This window comes from Hyperolius riggenbachi, chromosome 1 (assembly GCF_040937935.1).
Source record: "Hyperolius riggenbachi isolate aHypRig1 chromosome 1, aHypRig1.pri, whole genome shotgun sequence".
In the NCBI taxonomy this organism is placed as follows: domain Eukaryota; kingdom Metazoa; phylum Chordata; class Amphibia; order Anura; family Hyperoliidae; genus Hyperolius; species Hyperolius riggenbachi.
The window spans coordinates 412690771-412711457 of record NC_090646.1 but is presented as its reverse complement, the minus strand read 5'-3'; the positions used below and the strand labels follow the sequence as shown (position 1 = coordinate 412711457).

Here is a 20687-nt window from a genome sequence, read left to right as displayed (position 1 = left end):
CTATGTACTCTGTACAGTGCTGCAGAAGATGTCACTGCTATATAAATACATAATAATATGCTAGGACATTACACTATGACTATGGCAGGATTAGAGTGTGAGTTCCTCTGAGGACAGTCAGTGACATGGCTATGTACTCTGTAATGTGCTGCAGAAGATGTCAGTGCTATATAAATACATAATAATAATATGGTAGGACATTAGACTAGGACTATGGTAGGATAAGAGTGTGAGCTCCTCTGAGGACAGTCAGTGATATGACTATGTACTCTGTAAAGTGCTGCTGAAGGTGTTCAGTGCATTACATAATAATAATAATAATAAGCAAGAACATCACACCACCATAGCAATGGTAGGGATTTGATTGTGAGCTCCTCTGAGGACCGTTAATGACTAGACTAAGTAGTTCATAAAAGCTGAACTGAAGAGAACCCGTGCGCCCATCCCCCCACTGCTGTCCGAAAGTCTGCCCGTGACACAGGAGGATGCAGGGATACGTAACATAATCTTATTGATACAGGGTCAATCATTTTAACTAATTTCAATTTACAATACCCTACTGCTACTACTAATTTCATTAGATAGAAGAAAGTGAGAGAGGGGAGAAAATAGGTAGAGAGAGAGATGAGAGGAGGGAGAGGTACAGGAAAGTGGGAGTCCCAGGAGGGAGAATTAATGGGAGAAATGTCTCACCATGGGGGCCCTGTTTAGCAGGAGCACACTGGGAAATTGAATAGCAGGAAGAGAGGAGGGAGGGGGATGGAGCACATGGTAAGAAGACTAATAAAACCCAACAATCAGGAGGGCAATAAAACTATAGAGATAAAAAACACAGGGACACCGGGAGCCCGATATCGTGTATTATCGTTGTGTGAGATGATCTACTGGAGAAAAATTATACTCACAATTCTGGGTTGCTATTCAGGCAACCACCATCAGAACATGTGGAGAAGTACCGTCTCCACTCGGCCTTGTCCGGTCGCTGCTCCCAAAAAATACTACTATAATACAGAGCTTACAGTAAGTATGACCCCACTTAGTGGGGTAAAGATGGGTATCAAAACACTGTAGGAGGCGCCCTTAATCTCGTTATGACATATATAACCAATTCCTAGGTAAGTATAGTGTGTCTTACCTGTTATGAAGACACATAGATCATAAAATCGGGTTTATTAAAGCACAATGGGTAGACAACGCGTTTCGCGACCACAAGTCGCTTCCTCAGGTCAAATAGAGTGCTATTAGCTGGAGATGTAAAGCGTGGGCGCCCGCTAATAGCACTCTATTTGACCTGAGGAAGCGACTTGTGGTCGCGAAACGCGTTGTCTACCCATTGTGCTTTAATAAACCCAATTTTATGATCTATGTGTGTACGAGCCTTCATAACAGGTAAGACACACTATACTTACCTAGGAATTGGTTATATATGTCATAACGAGATTAAGGGCGCCTCCTACAGTGTTTTGATACCCAATCAGGAGGGCAGTCAGAGAAACAGGAACTTTCCATTACAAGTCAGCTAATCATGTATCTAGTGCTGTACAGTGCTTCCCTGCCTCTGCATGTCCCATCATTATCCCATCCTGGACAGTATGACAATTGGCTGTTCTGCTGAATAATCAGCATATACTGTAAGTCACATCATATATGCTGATAATCAGATTGATTACCATTAATGCTGGGCAGCCATGGTTTCCACTGTCCAGGATGCAGATAGTGATAGCACAGGAGCAGAGGTCCCAACATCCAGATCCACTCACAGGAAATAGAGCAGACTGCAGACATCAGGTCACAGTTCATCTCTCCACCTCCCACCTCCTGGTATGTGCAGCAGTGTCACACTCTGTCCCTCCTGGCTGCTGTGCGTGTGTGAAAGCTTCCTGCTACATCCTCACACACAACTCTAATGTCCATCCATCCACTGCAGTGCAGCTCGAGCCTCTGGTCGACACAGGGGTACGTATGTAAAGGTCAGGCAGGCCAGGCAGTGTAAATAGCCAGCGTGTTGTCCTCGTGTCTTGGCTGACAAGGGGGCGGAATTAGAGGGGGTGGGCCGCAGCTCAGTGAACACTGGCTACTGATGTGAAGAGGGGAAGAGGAGAAGGCATGGAGCAGAGCTCTGTTTCTCCTTCTACTGGCTGGGAGTGGAGGGGGTGGGTACAGAGGCGGCGGCGATCTTCCTCATGCCTCGAGACCACTGCTCTGCACGCAATTAATAAAATCAGGAAAATATGTTTACATAGCGGCGGCCAGTGGCCGCAGCTGCGCCTAGTGACATGTCCAACGCCCCAGGCCACCGTCTTTAGTGTCTGTTGGCAGGGGCGCCCCTGGGTCTCCTGAACATAACACCATACAGTTCTGATTGTAATCATGCTAAATTCAAACAGCCTAGTATAAAATGTAAAGGTTTTCTTCAGAGCTTGCAACTGTTCTGTAAAAACCCCTCTTCCCAAGTCCCGTATTATGCTACATACACCAGACTTTCATTGGCCGACGGTTAGCCTGAAAAATCTAGTTACACCATTAGATAGATATTATAATGCTAAATCAGTAATAACCAACCTTAATTTTTTTCTATTGTAATCCCTCAGTAGGGTACCTTTCACTTTTCTCCCCTAGCTTCTCTGTAGAACAGCACATGCTGCCATGCACTGTATCTGCATAGCAAGCTCTCCCAGAATGATCTTTCCAAGGCAAGAGGCAATTTTTGACTTGTGTATGAAGCTTTAAAGTCTCTGACCATTATGCCGCTTTATAATGTCTAAGCGAGCAGGTCAGCAGAATACATTATAGCCTGATCTATTTTTCCTGTGCCTGATAATACATATATATAACCACCCACTTGTGAAGAGAGCAGAATTTTTTTCCACCTAACCCTGATCCACCCAGCAACACCTGCATAGATGGACTGGTACAGCAGGTGGGGGGACTTATACCACACGACAGAAGCTTGAAATAGAGAAGGGGGTATCTGCCAGACACATCTACTGTATAAAGCTGGCTTTAAGTTGGCAGATATAATAATAATAATATGCACTGCTATGTCCAGAGTATAGCAAGCAGACTGAGTACACCTCTCACAGTTTTGTTAATATTTTGCTACAGGTATATCTTTTCATGGGTACATTGAAGATGTGACACATTGCTGCAATGTAAAGCAGTAAGTGTACAGCTTGTATGGCAGTGTCAATTTGCTGTTCCATCAAAATGACTCAACATACACCCGTTAATGTGGTGGGTCCGCCCATCAGTGCTCAGACCATATGCCGCTCATTGCATCAAATTGGTCTGCATGGCTTTTGTCCCAGAAGGAAGCTTTTCTAAAGACAATGCACAAGAAAGTCCGCAAACAGTTTGCTGAAGACCAGCAGACTATGGATTACTGGAACCACATCCTGTGGTCTGATGAGAACAAAATACATTTAATTGGCTCAGATGGTGTCTAGCGTGTGTGGTAGCAACCAGGTGAGGAGTACAAAAACCAATGCATGCTGCCTACAATCAAGCATGGTGGTGGGAGTGTCATGGTTTGGGGATGCATGAGTGCTGCCAACACTGGGAAGCTACAGTCCATTGTCGTTTCCATGAATGCCAACATGTACTTGCGTTTGCATGCGATTTAGACATTAATGGTTGTGTTCTAAGTTATTTTAACGGAACAGCAAACTTAAACTGCTATATAAGCTGTATGCTGACTACTTTACAGTGTCATATCTTCAGTGTTGTTCCATGAAAAGATATAGTAAAATACTTGCAAAGATTATTGGTGGTTTTTGCTATTACTCATTCCTTTTACAGGGATTCCCACTCGAAACTGACCATTTAAAATTGTGAATAATTTCAGAATGCATAAATGGAAAGAAAAACTGTATAAAGTTGAACATACTTTATTTAGTGTCAACCAAATCCACAGTACAGTGTCAGCCACCCAACTCCCCGACAGATGGAATGATTGCACAGCACCCGAAAATGTTCACCCTTAGTATAGGTAAGTAGGTAGCCAGGTATAGGTGCCTTCTGTATAGGGTAGCCAGGTATAGTTGCCCCCAGTATAGGTAGCTAGTATAGTTGCCCCCAGTATAGGTAGCCAATATTGTTGCCCCCTGTATAGGTAGCCAGTATAGTTGCCCCAATATAGGTAGCTAGTACAGTTGCCCACAGTATAGGTAGTATAGTTGCCCCAGTATACGTAGCTAGTATAGTTACCCCCAGTTTAGGTAGTATAGTTGCCCCAGTATAGGTAGCTAGTATAGTTACCCCCAGTATAGGTAGTATAGTTGCCCTAGTATAGGTAGCTATAATAGTTGCCCCCAGTATAGGTAGTTAGTATAGTTGTCCTCAGTATAGGTATTATATTTGCCCTGGTATATGTAGCTAGTATAGTTGCCCCCATTATAGGTATTATTGTTGCCCCCAGTATAGGTAGTATAGTTGCACCAGTATAGGTAGCTAGTATAGTTGCCTCCAGTATAAGTAGTATTGTTGCCCCAGTATAGGTAGCTAGTATAGTTGCCTCCAGTATAAGTAGTATTGTTGCCCCAGTATAGGTAGCTAGTATAGTTGCCCCCAGTACAGGTAGTATAGTAGCCCCAGTATAGGTAACAAGTATAGTTGCCGCAGTATAGGTAGTATAGTTGCCCCAGTATAGGTAGCTAGTATAGTTGTCCCTAGTATAGTTACCCCAGTATGGGTTAGCTAGGGAGGAGGAGCAGCGGGAACACAGCGATGGGGAGGGGGGCCAGACCCCCCCTCCTTTCGCAATCTCCCCTCCAGATATTAGTGCAGTGTGTCAGCGGCGGCAAGCGGGGAATGAATGACTCACGTCTTCCTGCCGCGTTCCAGGCGTCGGACGCTGCATTCCACAGGGTTTCTCCTTCAATGCTGCCCATTGTACTTGCAGAAGTACAGGTACAGGAAGTACAAGGAAGAGGTGAGTCATTCATTTCCCACCCGCTGACACACTGCATTAATATCTGGCAGGGGGAGCGTGGAATGGGGGACCCCAGGTGAGGGAGGGGGTCTGGTCCCCCCTCCCCTGCTCCTCCTTACTGCGCCGCTTTTCCCTCCTACTCACAGCACACATCCTCCCCCCCCAGACTTCCGTCCCCTGAGGAAGACACCGCACTCGCATCATGGGTGGGCTGGGCCTGGCGGTTGTTGGAAGTGTCCTCTGCCGATGCCCACACACAATTCAATATTAGTTGACAATTTTTAAGTGGGACGCCCTGTTTTTCCTTTATTACAAAGTTTTTGCCATTATTCCATCACAATCTGTTTAATATATCCAAAAAAAACAACGGGAAATTGCAGTAAATTCAGTGAATCAACAGTTTTACTCTCTATATTAAAATTATTTGTTGAAGTTCTAAGCCAGGAGCTGAAAGCTGTCACCAGTTTAGGAATTAACTAAATAGTATTGTAAATGATTTCTTTAAAATACCACTGGCAACACAGTGATGTATCACAGCACACAGCCATAAATAAACAACAAGAAAGCGGTGCTTTACTTACACGACAATCTCTCTGTAGTGTTTTCATCAATGCACTGTATGTCTCAGGATCAAAATATAATCCTTCAGGCATGTCTTGAAGAAAATCCAGGTCCTTGTATGTTGGGGTTGTTTTCTCTCGTTCTTTCCGAGACGCTCTTCGCTTATATGTAGAGCCTTTGAGATCATATTTGAAATGCATTTTGAGGGACCGTGGCAAGACATTGTTCATAACAACAAGCCGAATGTTTATGCCTCCAGACTGAAGACAATATAGTCCATAAAATTTAGGCAGAAGAGTCCGAGGATTCTGGTTCAAGTTCTAAATGCAAATGCACACAAAATATATAATCAGATCAAAGGAAATGAAAATAACAATATTTCTCTGCTTCGTGCTTTCTCTTTTCACATTTCTTTACTTTGCGGTCTTTCTGTGCTCATTTGGTCAAGAGATTAAGACTACTAGACCGGAGAAGGCATGGTCATCTGCTTTCTACTGCAGAAGCAGGAAGAAACCACAAAAAACCCTGCCCATATTACCATACACCCCCACCAAATTGGGAAGATGCCCCCATGCACTTTAAATTTAGGAACGCTGTTTTGCCAGAGAAAGAGGAGTGAAGATCAGGCCCCATTGCCTATAGCAATTCACACTATAATGTACTGTGAGCAAGGTAAATGTATAAAGACAAAGCTAAAGCTTGCATTTTTAATGTATAACGGCCCTTATTCAATTCACGTTTTCTCCTAGGACAGTGCTGTCCAACTTCACGGGCTTGGAGGGCCACATTTTTTTCAGACTACATGGTGAAGGGCCAACTCCACCAACATACACCCCCCCAACCGACTCTCAACTCCAACACCCCAGGGCATAGTCATCACAGTGATGGAAGGGGGAGCAGCAGGCTCACAGGCATTCAGCTGTGGGGAAGGGCCCTCTCCTGGGTCTCCCTCCATTGAAAAGATCTGTGGCAGCCTTACAGCACACATTCACATTTCAGGCTCTGCGCAATGTTCACTGCGGAGGGGCTGCTCTTTCGCCAGAGCCATTAACTGCTTCCGCTAATAGGAGTCAGCTGCTCCTCCCTACCTCACTGCTGTGACTGCACCCCCCTCCCTGCACCCCAGGTAGACAATTTCCTCACCCGCCCTTAGAAACAGGGCTGATAAGATGCATGTGTGCCCCCCCAACCAAATACGAGCTTTAGGTGCAACTAGGTCCCCCACCCCACAGATGCCAGCATTAGATTAACATGTGCGCAGGATGCATGTCAGTGGAAGCTACTGTATTGAGCTGATGAGGTGAATTCAGCCTTCCGCTGATCATGGAAAAGAGGTCTAATTCCATCATTCTGGCTACAGTAGCTTCCGAGAATCACACCCGTAACAAGAATACAGCTAGCAGAGAAGGAGTACTATATAATAGTCCTGTGTCTATGATCAGAATATATTAAAAGTACAGTATAGTAATGTTTCAACAAGGCAAGTAGGATTTCTCAAAGAACGAGAGCAGAAATAGCAACTTCCTGGGATGCATGTCAATAGAAGCTACTGCATTTTGGTTTGCTTTCCTATGTGATGCAATCATCATCGCATAGGAAAGCAAACCAAAATACAGTAGCTTCTAATGACATGACACGAATCCCGCGCTGGGTTGCATTGCAGCCCAATGATGATAGGAAAAGGCATTCCACCGCTAATAGGAACTGCTGCTGTCGGGGATGGAGCCTGGTAGCGTTGCTATTCACCCTATCCCCAGAGCACTCTCTCACCTCTCTGCCGTGTTGCAATGGCTTGACGCATGGCTCTGATCAAACGTTCAATGATTTGTTGAAGTTCTAAGCCAGGAGCGTTCAAATGGGGAGAGAAGCCATCTGTGCCGCCCCTTTCCTGCCTCTGTCGCTCTCACACCAATCACTGTGCACGTCTTCTGAAAAGACATCCAGTGGGGAGGGCGGAGAACTTGAGCGGAGGGTGGAGTGGACAGAGCAGCGAAGGGGGAAAAAAAGCCGAAGGGAAACAAGAGGAAAAAAAAAGAGAGAAGAGGAACGAGCAACCATGGAAGGGAGGAAAACACAGGCAGGCCACTGAAAGACCTCTGGTGGGCTGGGCCGTCAGTTGGACAGCACTGTCCTAGGAGATACTTTTTCATATTCTGTTTAAAATAACCTTTCAGCACTCCGCAACTGAAAAAGTACCTAAAGTAGATGAAAAAAGTATGTTTTTGCTTGCTGGTGGCTTAATGGGTATTTAATTAATAAGGTGTAAAAATATAATTTCGGAGAAAACTTGAATTGAATAAGGACCATTGTGTTGAATATACAATCATTGATAATGTTCAAAGTTTGTGAAGTGAACATACACAGTTTTTGTATTATTCATTTTTTATTAACTGCTAATGTGAGATGCTGTTTGGATGGACTTCAAGGGGCACTATGGCAAAACGTATGCTGTCTTAATATCCCCACCATCAATTATTTAATATAGACACCATAAATTTCACCATATAGCTTGTGTTAAAAAAAATAGCTCTTAAACCCAATTGTTTTCTTCTACACAGACATGTGTCAGTAAATCAGCTCACCCTGTGCTGATATGATGGCTAGCTGCTCTCTGCTAACTACTAGCAGCCTTCCGTCTGTCTGCCACAGCTTATTTATAATAATTTTTGCAATAGTACCCCTTGAACAGCAGTCTATGAGCTATCTAAACTCCTCCTTCTCCTATCCAATTATTACCCTACAGCAAGTAGTCAGGGAGCAGTTAGGAGGGGACACCAGCCAGTCTTTTGCTGTGAGCACACAGCTGACCCTGCTCACTTTACTCCATAGCTGGAGATAGAGGAACAAGGTGGGCAGGGTTATATGATGGCTCTATGGAAAGAAGCTCCCACTTTGTTGACAGCTCTATATTTTGTGTACAGGTCTTGGGGTTATGTGACTATATATTTTGTATGTTTTCCAATTATTATTTCTCCGGAACGGCTGCATTAGATATGAAACTGTGTAAATTATGGCATTAACTCCCTATTCACCTTTACTAACAAAAGAAATCTCTGGCAGGGTGAATTAGGGCTTTACTTTTGCTACCTAATTAAATCAATAAAAAAAAACTCCAGACTAGGTTTATCAGATAAATTTTTTTTTTCCCATTATTCAGTGTTCTCCAGTTCTGGGGACACTTTATAAATCAAGCCCATTATACTGTAAAACCTATGCACACATGATCTATCTAACATAGATTTTGTATAAATTTGCTTTTAACTTTAACTCATTTAAATATTTTGGTATTATTTCTGATCATGTCAGTGCAGGAGCTTGTAAACATAATTGTAGTTGCCAAGATTGCTGTGTGGGTTTCATGAAACCTGAGAAACAAGAGCGGAAGGACAGATTTCTTAATGACTACCATCAATGAGTTTAGTATTTTCTCTAGGTTCACGTTAATACAGATCAACACTTTCGCCATAAGTTTACTTACCATGTAGTAGCCAGGAAGCAGCTTCTGAAGAAACTCGGCCTCTTTGTGCTGAACTGTTTTGATGATAAATTCATCATCGCTGGTAACAAAAAAGATGGAGCCGCTTGCGCCTGGATTGGACAGCTCAGTCAAATGTTGACTGCACAGTGAATACTGAAAAGGGATTATTTATATTTGCATTAACGTAATGTAAAGAAAGCCTGGCTCTGCATTAACACAACATTGCCTTGCTTGCTCTAGAACCTGGCTTGTTTCTGTTTGGCCTCCTCTCACTCCCCACTAAAGAAACTATGTCTTGTAAACTGTTTTAAAATGCACTGAAACTGCATTTCCACATTCTTTAAAGTGGACCTGAACTTAGAACTTCCTCTCTGCTCTAAATGATACACAACAGCATAATGACCTTTACAGAGAAACATTTCTGTGTGACAGCTGATACAAATCCTACAATAAATCTGCACTGATTCTACTTCCTGCTTTCATGGAAGCAGACACATTGTTAACATCCTGTGCTTTAAAATTAGGTTATTTGTCGTGGCAGTCAGCTGACACAGGGGAGTGATCAAATTACAACTTGTGATTAGACACAAATGAGGGGGAATTAGACAGGCTAAGCTCTCTAAATACATACAGGCTGCATTTCTCTAGGTTTTCCTGTGCAAGAGTTCAGATCCGCTTTAAGAGAAAAAAATCCTTATTAAAATACTTCTGTACATTTTAAGTATTTAACAAGTTGCATAAAAAGTGAATGTTCCTGCTTCAGATTGGCTTCCATTTCATTTCACCTCCTGGGTGCCTGAAGATTAGTCATTCAGGCATTTGCCCAGGTCTCCCTTTGGAATCTTTCTGTAGGCTTCACAATAAGACACTGGAAAATGATCTATATAGTTCAGCTGTTACTGCCAAATACTGCAAATATGCCAGAATCTCCATGGATACATTGATCTCTTCACCCTGTGAACTGAATGTCTAATTGCAGTAAATACACCAATCTGGAGGGGCATGGAAGAACCAGTATAGTTTTACCTTCTGCTGTGTGCAGACATATGAACCAGTGACATGAGAATCTGGGTTTTTTTTTTAACACAAAGTTGTTTTACTGATGCAGTAAAAGCCGGCAAATCGACTGTGCGCAGATAGCGCATGGCAATTTTACCGGTACTTATACCATTTGAGTAGCACACACTGCACAATTTGTTCGATCCTAAGTATGTGTGTAGTGTGCATGTTGCTATGGTAACACGTATATTACAATAACAGTGCACGTGTTTGCCAAATACTGCAGACAAAGTGCACAGCAGTTTACTGGTTTTAATGCATCAACCCCAAAGTCATATCCTTTTGCCATGGTTTCCAGCAAGTTTCCAAAAAGATATAAAAGTCACAAAATGAAGTTGATGGGTAATATTCACAGACATTCACTTACTAACTGAGATGATATATAAACATAGATTTTTGTACTAAAGTGAAGTATCCTTTAACTTCTTCAGGTTGGCGGTGATTGACATCTTTGCCCTGTTTGGGAGCTGTTATTCCTGCTAGGGTGTATATTTCAGTCACCGCCGTGCGGTCCCCTTGCTCTTACCGTTCCCGCTGACAGCAGGGCATCCGAATACCGTGCAGATTGTGCTCAATGTTACACGACGGGCACGAACGGGAAGTCAAATGATCTACGTACTTTGCACAGAGTCTTCAAGATCCGATCTGTTGTGATCCCGTACCTGTACCGACGTCGAGAGATCGTGGAAACGACCGCTCGCTGCTCAAAAAATTGCTAGTCGTTACAGTATTTGGCAGTAACAGCTGAGCCATATTGGCTTCTAACCCTGTGATTGCCGTGAGTCAATCACAGCAATCACATCACTTAAAAGTGCATGGACGGCTCTGGTCTTAAAGCGGCCAAAGCCATCCAGTCCACAAGAGGTTAAATCATTTTAAGTATCAAACAGACAAGACATAAATACAGTGAGTTTTAATCTATGCATACTGTACATAAAAAAAGTAAGAAAGTGCGCAGGAAGAACTCCCAGGAGCCATTCACTTTCTCCTAACTGGGAAAAATCCAGGGCTGTGGAGTCAGAGTTGGAGTCGGGGCAATTTTGGGCACCCGGAGTCGGAGTCATTGATTTCATAAACTGTGGAGTCGGATGATTTTTGTACAAAATTCACAGCCCTGTTAAGTATTAGACTAAGGAGTCGGAGTCGAAGGCATTTTGGGTACCCGGAGTCGGACTCTGTGGTTTCAGAATCTGAGGAGTCGGAGTCAGAAGATTTTTGTACCGACTCCACAGCCCTGGGAAAATCAGTAAAAAAAAATTGCTACTAAAATCTGATTTGCTTCAAAAGGAAATACAGAGAGCTTTGCATATTTGTGTACAGAAAAATACTGTGGTATGCTGGCAGCTTAAAAAGACACCACTCATTTTTCTAGGGAGTTGAATCAACTTATCTGTGTGAATAAACCTTATATTTCTCTATGTGAAGAGTTTCCAGGTCAAGGTTACAAGATGCACACACAAGACACTTCTGCTAATGAACTGCTTAAATATGCCAATTAGTTTGCCAGCGTTCTCAATTACGATTTAATCAGAAAATATACTTAGGGGTATTTAGGTCTAATTATATCTTTCTTTGGAATAATTACTATAATCGATGGTTACAAAAAATTACAATTATAATAAGGCCAAAGGTTTCTCACATGTTCTTTTAGATGTTAACCCGTTTGACTTAACAGGCGAGCTAGTGGATAAATGCTATGATGGAATGTTACATAACTATATGGTCAGTAGTCAACACCCAAAGCTATCTCTGCGCCTGATGCTCCTAAACAGGCTCCATTACTTTACAAGCTCCCAGCCTATAGAATCTGCATGACAAGAAGCAAATGGCAAACCTGTATACTATTCAACCTGGCCACCTCATTAGCACAGGCTGCTCCCACAAATGAGGCTCTGTTAAGACCCATTGCTAGCAAGCACTAAACTTCAGGCAGGGAACACACTTGACTGTTTTCGTGTGGGTTTTCTGCACAGAAAAACTGAGAACTCATGTTAATCAATAGGCTAGTTCACACTTAATATGTTGTTCACGTGCAGAAAAAAAACTGACGTTCTGCATGATGACTCTGCACATTTTGTCAGTTTTCTCTATCAATTACATCAGCTGCTGTGAAAAAAACGTGCGTGTTTTCCTGAATAGAAACACACTTGGTGTGCAGAAAAAGTATGCAGAAAAACGCGTGCAGAAAACTGAAAGACAAGTGTGTTCCCTGACTCTAACTTTTCTCTACCACTAACCTGTATCTAACACTTAACTCCTCCCACAAAGAGAAAAACAAATTCAGTGCTCAATCCCTAAACTAACTTTTTGCTGTCAGTTTAGAGGTTGATTGCTTTTCTACAGAATACCCAAGCAGCTTGGGGTGACCCAAAACTGCAAGGAAAGTATAGGGGACTAAAAGAGACAAAAGAAGCCATCCTACTAAAAAGTAATGCTCAGTGTAGTTTGCTGTCTTAAAATAAAAGGTATTTGCAATAAATCAGCTTTAAGCGAGTGACCGTGGTCTCCCACAATGCAGCAATACTGAATATGCAATAAGAGATAATTTGCATATTCAGTAGAGATGCATTGTGGGAGACCACAGTCACTCGCTTAAAGCTGAATTATCAAATATACCTTCTGTTTTAAGAAGGCAAACTACACTGAGCATTGTTTTTCTCCATAACACTTTCTACATTCCTCAGTCCACCTCTCTGGAGCGAGAACAACCTGGGTGAATTGCTATCATTTCATATTAAAGGGTACCTGCAGTACAATGAATACAGAGGCTGCCATCTTCATTCTCCTATAAACAATGTCAGTTCCCTGGCTGTCATGCTGAGCTTTAGGCTTTAGTTGTTTTTGAGTCAACTCAACTGCAGCAAGCAAACAGCCAGTGGAGTCAGCCCAGAGTTAGCATCTGATCTGCATGATCATTCTGGGCCAGCCAAGGTATTACTGACAGAGCATCAGCACAGACGTCATGCAACTGAAGTTGTTTGTTACAGAATGAAGATGGCAGCCTCCATGTTCCTCTAACTTCAGGTTCCTTTTAAGACAAGAGGACACTAGACAAGCTTCCTCTTTCCACTCCTCACTCCACAATGGATATGAACAGTGGATTGATCTGAGTCTCCATGATCAATGAATTATTTGGCAAAAAAAATCCCCAAAACAATAATAATAGTCTTTGCAGCTGACCTACACTTATATGTATAGCTGCTATGTAGTATATGCAGGTACATTTAGCTTTAGCTTCTTCGCTTTTCATAACAATACACTACTTTTCCACTGAACTGGCATTCTTGTTTAACTTCCACTTTAACATGTAATGCCATTTTTACATATATTTCAAATTTACAAACCCAACATTACAGCGGATCAATAGCACTTGGAATGTAAAAACAAATCTTTATAAAAATAAAACAATGAAACAATGTTCTTACTAGGTAATCATCAGGTTTAATGCCAAAAAGCTCCCTGAAGTATCGGAATGCTAATGGAGCGTAAGTCTTAAATCTGAAGTCAGGGTAATGATGGGCTGGGGTTAAACTGCTCCCTTCTCTGTGTTTGGAGAGAGAAAAGGCAAGTCATTAAACAGAACATGAATATTCATTCATAGATTTACTTATTACCACAACAATTAAAGTATCCATCCACAATTTGAATGGATCATTAATAGACTTCATTACTTATCCAACATACCATAACAAAGACCATAGCCAATTTCTAGTTTTCCCTAGCTAACGTTCCATACAAAGGACCCTTAGGTGCCAGAATATGTTACATAATCCTCACCTCATGTGGCTGATCACATTTTTGGGGAGACACGGAGGTTATCTTTACTACCAGCTTTGCTCAGTTATCATTTGCATTTGAAGATTTAAGAAAGAAATTCATCCCAACCGCACACTTGAAAGTAGATCAATAAAATTTGAATTTACTTGTTTTCATTAAAACCGTAATTATCCAAAATTGCATAAAAAACTATGACGAATAGCAGACAAGCAGTCCAGGGAGGTCAGAAGGATTGTGGTTGATGTTTATATCTGCAATAGGCAGTTCTCACAGGCCTGGAGAAAGAGCCTATTGCTGCGTGAAACGTAGACCACAAGCACACCTCCCTGACTGCCACTTGTCATAAGGTTTGATGTAATTGTAAATAATTACGGTTTTAATGAAGATGAATAAATGAAAGTTTTGATGATCTACCTTTAAGTGTGCAGATGTGGTGAATGTATTTAGCTGTTTAAATGCAAACGGCCATTAACCCTTTGAGTGTGTTTGCGTGTATGTATATATATATATATATATATATATATATATATATATATATATATACTGCTCAAAAAAAATAAAGGGAACACTTAAACAACACAATGACACTCCAAGTCAATCAAACTTCTTTGAAATCAAATCAAATTGGCCACTTAGGTAGCAACATTGACAATCAGTTTCACATGCCGTAGTGCAAATGAAATAGACACCTTGGTGAAAATTATAGTCAATTAGCAAGACATCCCCAATAAAGGAGTGGTTCTGTAGGTGGTGACCACAGACCACTTCTCAGTTTCTATACTTTCTGGCTGATGTTTTGGTCACTTTTGAATGCTGGCAGTGCTTTCACTCTAGTGGAGTCTACAACCCACACAAGTGGATCAGGTAGTGCAGCTCATCCAGGGTGACACATCCAGGGTGACACATCAATGCGAGCTGTGGCATGAAGGATTGCTGTGTCAGTCAGTGTAGGGTCCAGAGCATGGAGGCACTACCAGGAGACAGGCCAGTATATCAGGAGATATGAAGGAGTTCATAGGAGGGCAACAACCCAGCAGTAGAACCGCTACCTCTGCCGTTATGCAAGGACGAATCCTGAGCACTGCCAGAGTCCTGCAAAATGACCTTCAGCAGGCCACAAATGTGCATGTGTCTGCTTCACTGGTCAGAAACAGACTCCATGAGGGTGGTATGAGGGTTCGACATCCACAGGTAGGGGTTGAGCTTACAGCCAAACAACTTGCAGGACAACATTTTCCAGAGAACATCAAGATTGGCAAATTCACCACTGGGGCCCTGTGCTCTTCACAGATGAAAGCAGGGGCAGTGGCAGAGTCTGGAGATGCCGTGCAGAATGTTCTGCTGCTTGCAACATAATCAAGCATTACCGGTTTGGCAGTGGGTCAGTAAAGGTGTGGGGTGGCATTTCTTTAGGGGGCCGCACAGCCCTCCATGTGCTCACCAGAGGTAGTCTAATTGCTATTAGGTACTGAGATGAGATCCTCAGACCCCTTGTGAGACCATATGCTGGTGCGGTTGGCCCTGGGTTCCTCCTAATGCAAGACAATGCTAGACCTCATGTGGCTGTAGTGTGTCAGCAGTTCCTGCACGACAAAGGCATTGATGCTATGGACTGGCCTGCCAGTTCCTCAGACCTGCATCCAATTGAGCACATCTGAGACAATATGTCCTGCTCCTTCCACCAACGCCACGTTGCACAACAGACTGTCCAGGGAGGAAATTCCTCAGGAGACCATCTGCCAGACTGCCACCTCATCAGGAGCATGCCCAGGTGTTGTAGGGGAGGGGGGGTCATACAGGCACGTGGAGGCCACACACACTAGTGAGCCTCATTTTGTCTTGTTATAAGGACAGTACATATAAGTTGGATCACCCTGTAGTGTTTTATTTCAACTTTAATTGTCAGTGACTCCAAACCCAGACCTCCACGGGTTGATAAATTTGATTTCCATTCATAATTTTTGTGTGATTTTGTTGTCAGTACATTCAACTATGTAAAGAATGAAGTATTTAATAAGAATATTTCATTCATTCAGATCTAGAATGCCTTATTTTTGTGTTTCCTTTATTTTTTTGAGAATATATATATATATATATATATATATATATATATATATATATATATATATATATATATACATATATCACCCTTGTACACTAATTCAACACATCATAACGTTATATTATCGTAGAAGTGAGTAAAGTGGTTTTAAATCTATGTGGCCAATTACTTCTGAAGATCTTTCTTGGTTTTCCACTAACGATTAGCCCCAACAAGCTGCATGTTCAGGGATAAATGTATTTCCCAGCACACAAGCAATGTCTTAACATATGACTATCTATTCCTGGCCTGCAGTGGCTGAGGTAAAACCAGAGTAAGGTTCAGCTCCAGTACGGTCAAGATACAGTGCATTTATATCACACTTTTCTCCTAGCAAATTCAAAGCACCAAAGATGCAGCCACTAGGGCGCACTCAGTAGCAGTGTTAGGGAGTCTTGCCCAATGTCTCCTTACTGAATATGTGCTGGCTTACTGAAAAGGAAGAGCTAAAATTCAAAACCTGGTCTCCTGTGTCAGATGCAGGTCCCTTAATCGGTACACTATCCAGCCACTGCTTACACTATCCAGTTACTGTGACCTGATGATTGAAGTATAAAGACTTCTCAATTGGATATCTTTTAGTCATAAGCAACAATAATCATATGTATTGTATATAAATCAAGTAAAATCACACAGAATTATAAGACATGAATTAATATTTACAAAGGATTTCTGTTATGCATAAATGGCACATACTGTATGGGGTACTTTTAAAGGCTTCAGATCATGCCAAGCCAACTCTATTTCCATCACGCATGAGACAGTTCACATACACTGCGTCATGTCCAGCTTATGGACTGGTGCTACGTGTAAATCCTATTACAAACTGGGAAGGTTAAGTACTTTTTTATTAATATTTAGACTATCCTGGTAAGTATTTAGTCTTGCACTATAATACCAGTTACAGAATTATGTGAGCGCCGAGAACATTTATCTAAATATAGATCTGATTTTGTGGCAGCATAGAGCTACTTGCTTGTACTTTACATTTTTATTTGACAGAACTATCTGTCTCCTACTGCTTGTACGTACTGGCAGAGCTCTTACCAAACATTGTTATGCATTATTGTTCTAATAGCTGTAATCTTCTGTCATACTGTACAAAGCAAGATGTGAACATCCAGGCTTAAAACAGACAAGGTAATTTACTGCATGTGTGACAGTAACAAGTACAGACAGGTGTCTAACAGAACACCCTGCAATCGCAGGACTCAATAGGGGAGTGAGCCCTGCCCTTACAAGCTTACCATTTTAAAGGACAACTGTAACAAGAGGGATATGGAGGCTGACATATTTATTTCATTTTAAATAATACCAGTTGCCTGGCTATCCTGCTGATCCTCTGCCTCTACTTTCAGCCATAAACCTTGAACAAGCATATGCCGATTTGAGATCTGAAAGATTAGCTGCATGCTTGTTTCAGGTGGGTGAATGAGACACTAATGCATCCAAATAGATCAGCTGGGCTGCCAGGCAACTGGTATTGTTTAATTAACCTCTTGAGGACTGCAGGGCTAAACCCCCCTAGTGACCAGGCAATTTTTAGTTTAAAAGGCCACTGCAGCTTTAAGGCCAAGCTGCAGGGCCGCACAACATAGCACACGAGTGATTCCCCCCCCCTTTTCTCCCCACCAACAGAGCTCTCTGTTGGTGGGGTCTGATCGCTCCCCCCATGTTTATTTTTTTTTAAATAAATATTTGTGTTGCCTTTTTATTTTAAAAAAAACCCTCTTCCTTTAACCCCCTTCCCTCCCTCGCTCCCTCCCTCCCCACAGCCGGCCAATTACGGCGATCGGCTGTCATAGGCTTCTGCCTATGAGAGCCGATCGCTCTCTTGTCCCCCAGGGGGACAGCCGTGTCACACGGCTGTCCCCAGTGCAGCGCTGCTGCTGATCGCAGCGCTGCACAGAGCAAATAGACGGCGATCACGCCGTCTAACAGTCTCCCGAGCGGCAATAGCCGCTCGGAGACTGAAGGCGGGGCGGAGCTCCGCCCCCCAAGCAGGAGATGCGCGCGCAGCCTGCGCGTGATCTCCTGCAAAACAGAGCCCCAGGACTTTACGCCAATTGGCGTTAGGCGGTCCTGGGGCTGCCGCCGCGGCCACGCCTACTGGCGTGACGCGGTCGGCAAGAGGTTAAAAGGAAATAAATGTGTCAGCCTACATATTATTCTTACTTCAGTTGTTCTTTAAAGTGAACCAGAGACGAAGCACCCTCATGTATTTTACCATACATATCAGTGGGAACATTAGAGAAAACATCTACCATGCTTTCTGTTTCATTCTGCACTGCACAGCTTGCTTCTAATCAGCCCTGATAAAATCCCCGACTGAGCATTCAGTCTGGCTTTGCTATAATGTCTCAGCTATAATGATTCCTGAGCAGAGCCACAAGGGGCAGGCATGGGCTTGAAAAGACACCAGAGAACAGACTCAGCTATAAAAATTCCTGAGCAAAGCCAGACTGAATGCTCAGTCAGGGATTTTATCATGCCTGTTAAGAAGCAACCTGAACAGTTAAAAATGAAACAGAGAGCAGGGTAATTGTTTTCTCTAATGTCCCCACTGATATAAATGGTAAAATACATTAGGTTGCTTCGTTTCTGGTTCACTTTAAGAATGGGGTATTCATCTATGTTCAGTCTGTCTGCTCTGCAACAACACCGATCTGCTTCAAGTTCAGAGCTGCAGTGTTGCAGGGCAGACAGATGGAACCTCCAGCACCTGGAACCTAGGAGAGATGGGTGTTTCTGGGCTGCTTATAATTCTCCCTGCTTGGGCCCTGCGGTCCAGATTGCTGCCGGGGAAGGGGGAGAGGAGGGGCCGATGAGTGCACCACACAACCTGCAGGGCGGGGGGGGGGGGGGGGGGGGAGATGAAATTATATATAGATGTCGGGCTCCCTCTCATTGCCCTTGCAACCATATGCTCAGAGGCTGGAGCCCATCCGCCTCAGCACGGCTCTGGCCCCCCTTTATAAAGGCTCAGCCCCTCACAACATTACATAGTTACATAGTTATTTTGGTTGAAAAAAAGACATACGTCCATCGAGTTCAACCAGTACAAAGTACAACTCCAGCCTGCTCCCTCACATATCCCTGTTGATCCAGAGGAAGGCGAAAAAACCCTTACAAGGCATGGTCCAATTGGCCCCTAAAGGGAAAAATTCCTTCCCGACTCCAGATGGCAATCAGATAAAATCCCTGGATCAACATCATTAGGCCTTACCTAGTAATTGTAGCCATGGATGTCATTCAACCCAAGGAAAGCATCTAAGCCCCCTTTGAATGTAGGTATAGAGTTTGCCATAACGACTTCCTGTGGCAATGCATTCCACATCTTAATCACTCTTACTGTAAAGAACCCTTTCCTAAATAAGTGGCTAAAACGTTTTTCCTCCATGCGCAGATCATGTCCTCTAGTCCTTTGAGAAGGCCTAGGGACAAAAAGCTCATCCGCCAAGCTATTATATTGCCCTCTGATGTATTTATACATGTTAATTAGATCTCCTCTAAGGCGTCTTTTCTCTAGACTAAATAAATCCAGTTTATCTAACCTTTCTTGGTAAGTGAGACCTTCCATCCCACGTATCAATTTTGTTGCTCGTCTCTGCACCTGCTCTAAAACTGCAATATCTTTTTTGTAATGTGGTGCCCAGAACTGAATTCCATATTCCAGATGTGGCCTTACTAGAGAGTTAAACAGGGGCAATATTATGCTCGCATCTCGAGTTTTTATTTCCCTTTTAATGCATTCCAAAATTTTGTTAGCTTTAGCTGCAGCGGCTTGGCATTGAGTACGATTACAAAACACACATTGCAAAAGTTGATTAACCACTTCAGGACTCAGCCTTTACCCCCCCTTAAGGACCAGCGCTTATTACTAAGATCTGTGCTGGGTGGGCTCTACAGCCCCCAGCACAGATCAAATAACAGGCAGAGCGACCAGATCGCCCCCCTTTTTCCCCCACTAGGGGGATGATGTGCTGGGGGGGGCTGATCACTCCTGCATTCGTGTGGGTGGTGGGGGGGCACCTCAAAGCCCCCTCCACTGCAGGATTCCCCCTCTCCCTCTTCTCCCTCCCTGTCCCGGAGATCGGAGGCTGCACAGGAACGGATCTGTCCTGTGCAGCCTTTAACAGGCTCCTGCCTGTCATGTGACAGCGATCCCCGGCCGCTGATTGGCCGGGGATCGCTCATCTGTACAACACTGCTACTGTTAGCAGCGTTGTAAAAATGTAAACAAAGCTGATTATTTCCGCTTGTGTTTACATTTAGCCTGCGAGCTGCGATCAGCAGCCCGCAGGCTATTGACGGAGCCCCCCGCCGTGAATTAACAGGAAGCAGCCGCTCGCGCGAGCGGCTGTTTCCTGATTAATTAGCCTGCAGCCGGCGACGCAGCTGTGCGTCGCTGGTCCTGCAGCTGCCACTTTGCCGACACGCGTTATGAGTGCGCGGTCGGCAAGTGGTTAAGGCTGAGAACTTTTGACCTTTATAGAAACGTGAATATCTCAAAAACTATAAAAGATAGAAAGATGATTTTTGCAGCACAAATGAGCACACACACAGCACTATCCATCCATACCCATTCCATGCCCATACATTGTTCTACGAGGGCTGGGTCATGTTATAGTTTTGGAGAAAATAAGTGCTATTATCTTCCAAAACAAAAGCAGCACAAATCTTATTTTTTTGCGGAACAAATGGGCACAAATGAAGCACTAACCAAAGATGAAGAAATTTTTATTTGTGCTGATTGTAGGGGGGCCAGCTTCATGGAGCCA

At 43.2% G+C, this 20687-nt stretch overlaps 1 protein-coding gene across 4 annotated transcripts in view; it reads right to left on the bottom strand.

Annotated features, from left to right (window-relative positions):
* Nucleotides 1–20687, bottom strand: part of PIP5K1B (phosphatidylinositol-4-phosphate 5-kinase type 1 beta) — a 233510-nt gene that overhangs the window by 102008 nt on the left and 110815 nt on the right. For all 4 annotated transcript variants that reach the window (XM_068236042.1, XM_068236025.1, XM_068236034.1 and 1 more), the window contains exons 5-7: nt 13454–13571; nt 8970–9122; nt 5512–5811 (exon numbers count right to left, since the gene is read on the bottom strand). In XM_068236042.1, coding sequence (XP_068092143.1) covers nt 5512–5811; nt 8970–9122; nt 13454–13571 — 571 coding nt within the window. The remainder of the gene's footprint in view (nt 1–5511; nt 5812–8969; nt 9123–13453; nt 13572–20687) is intronic.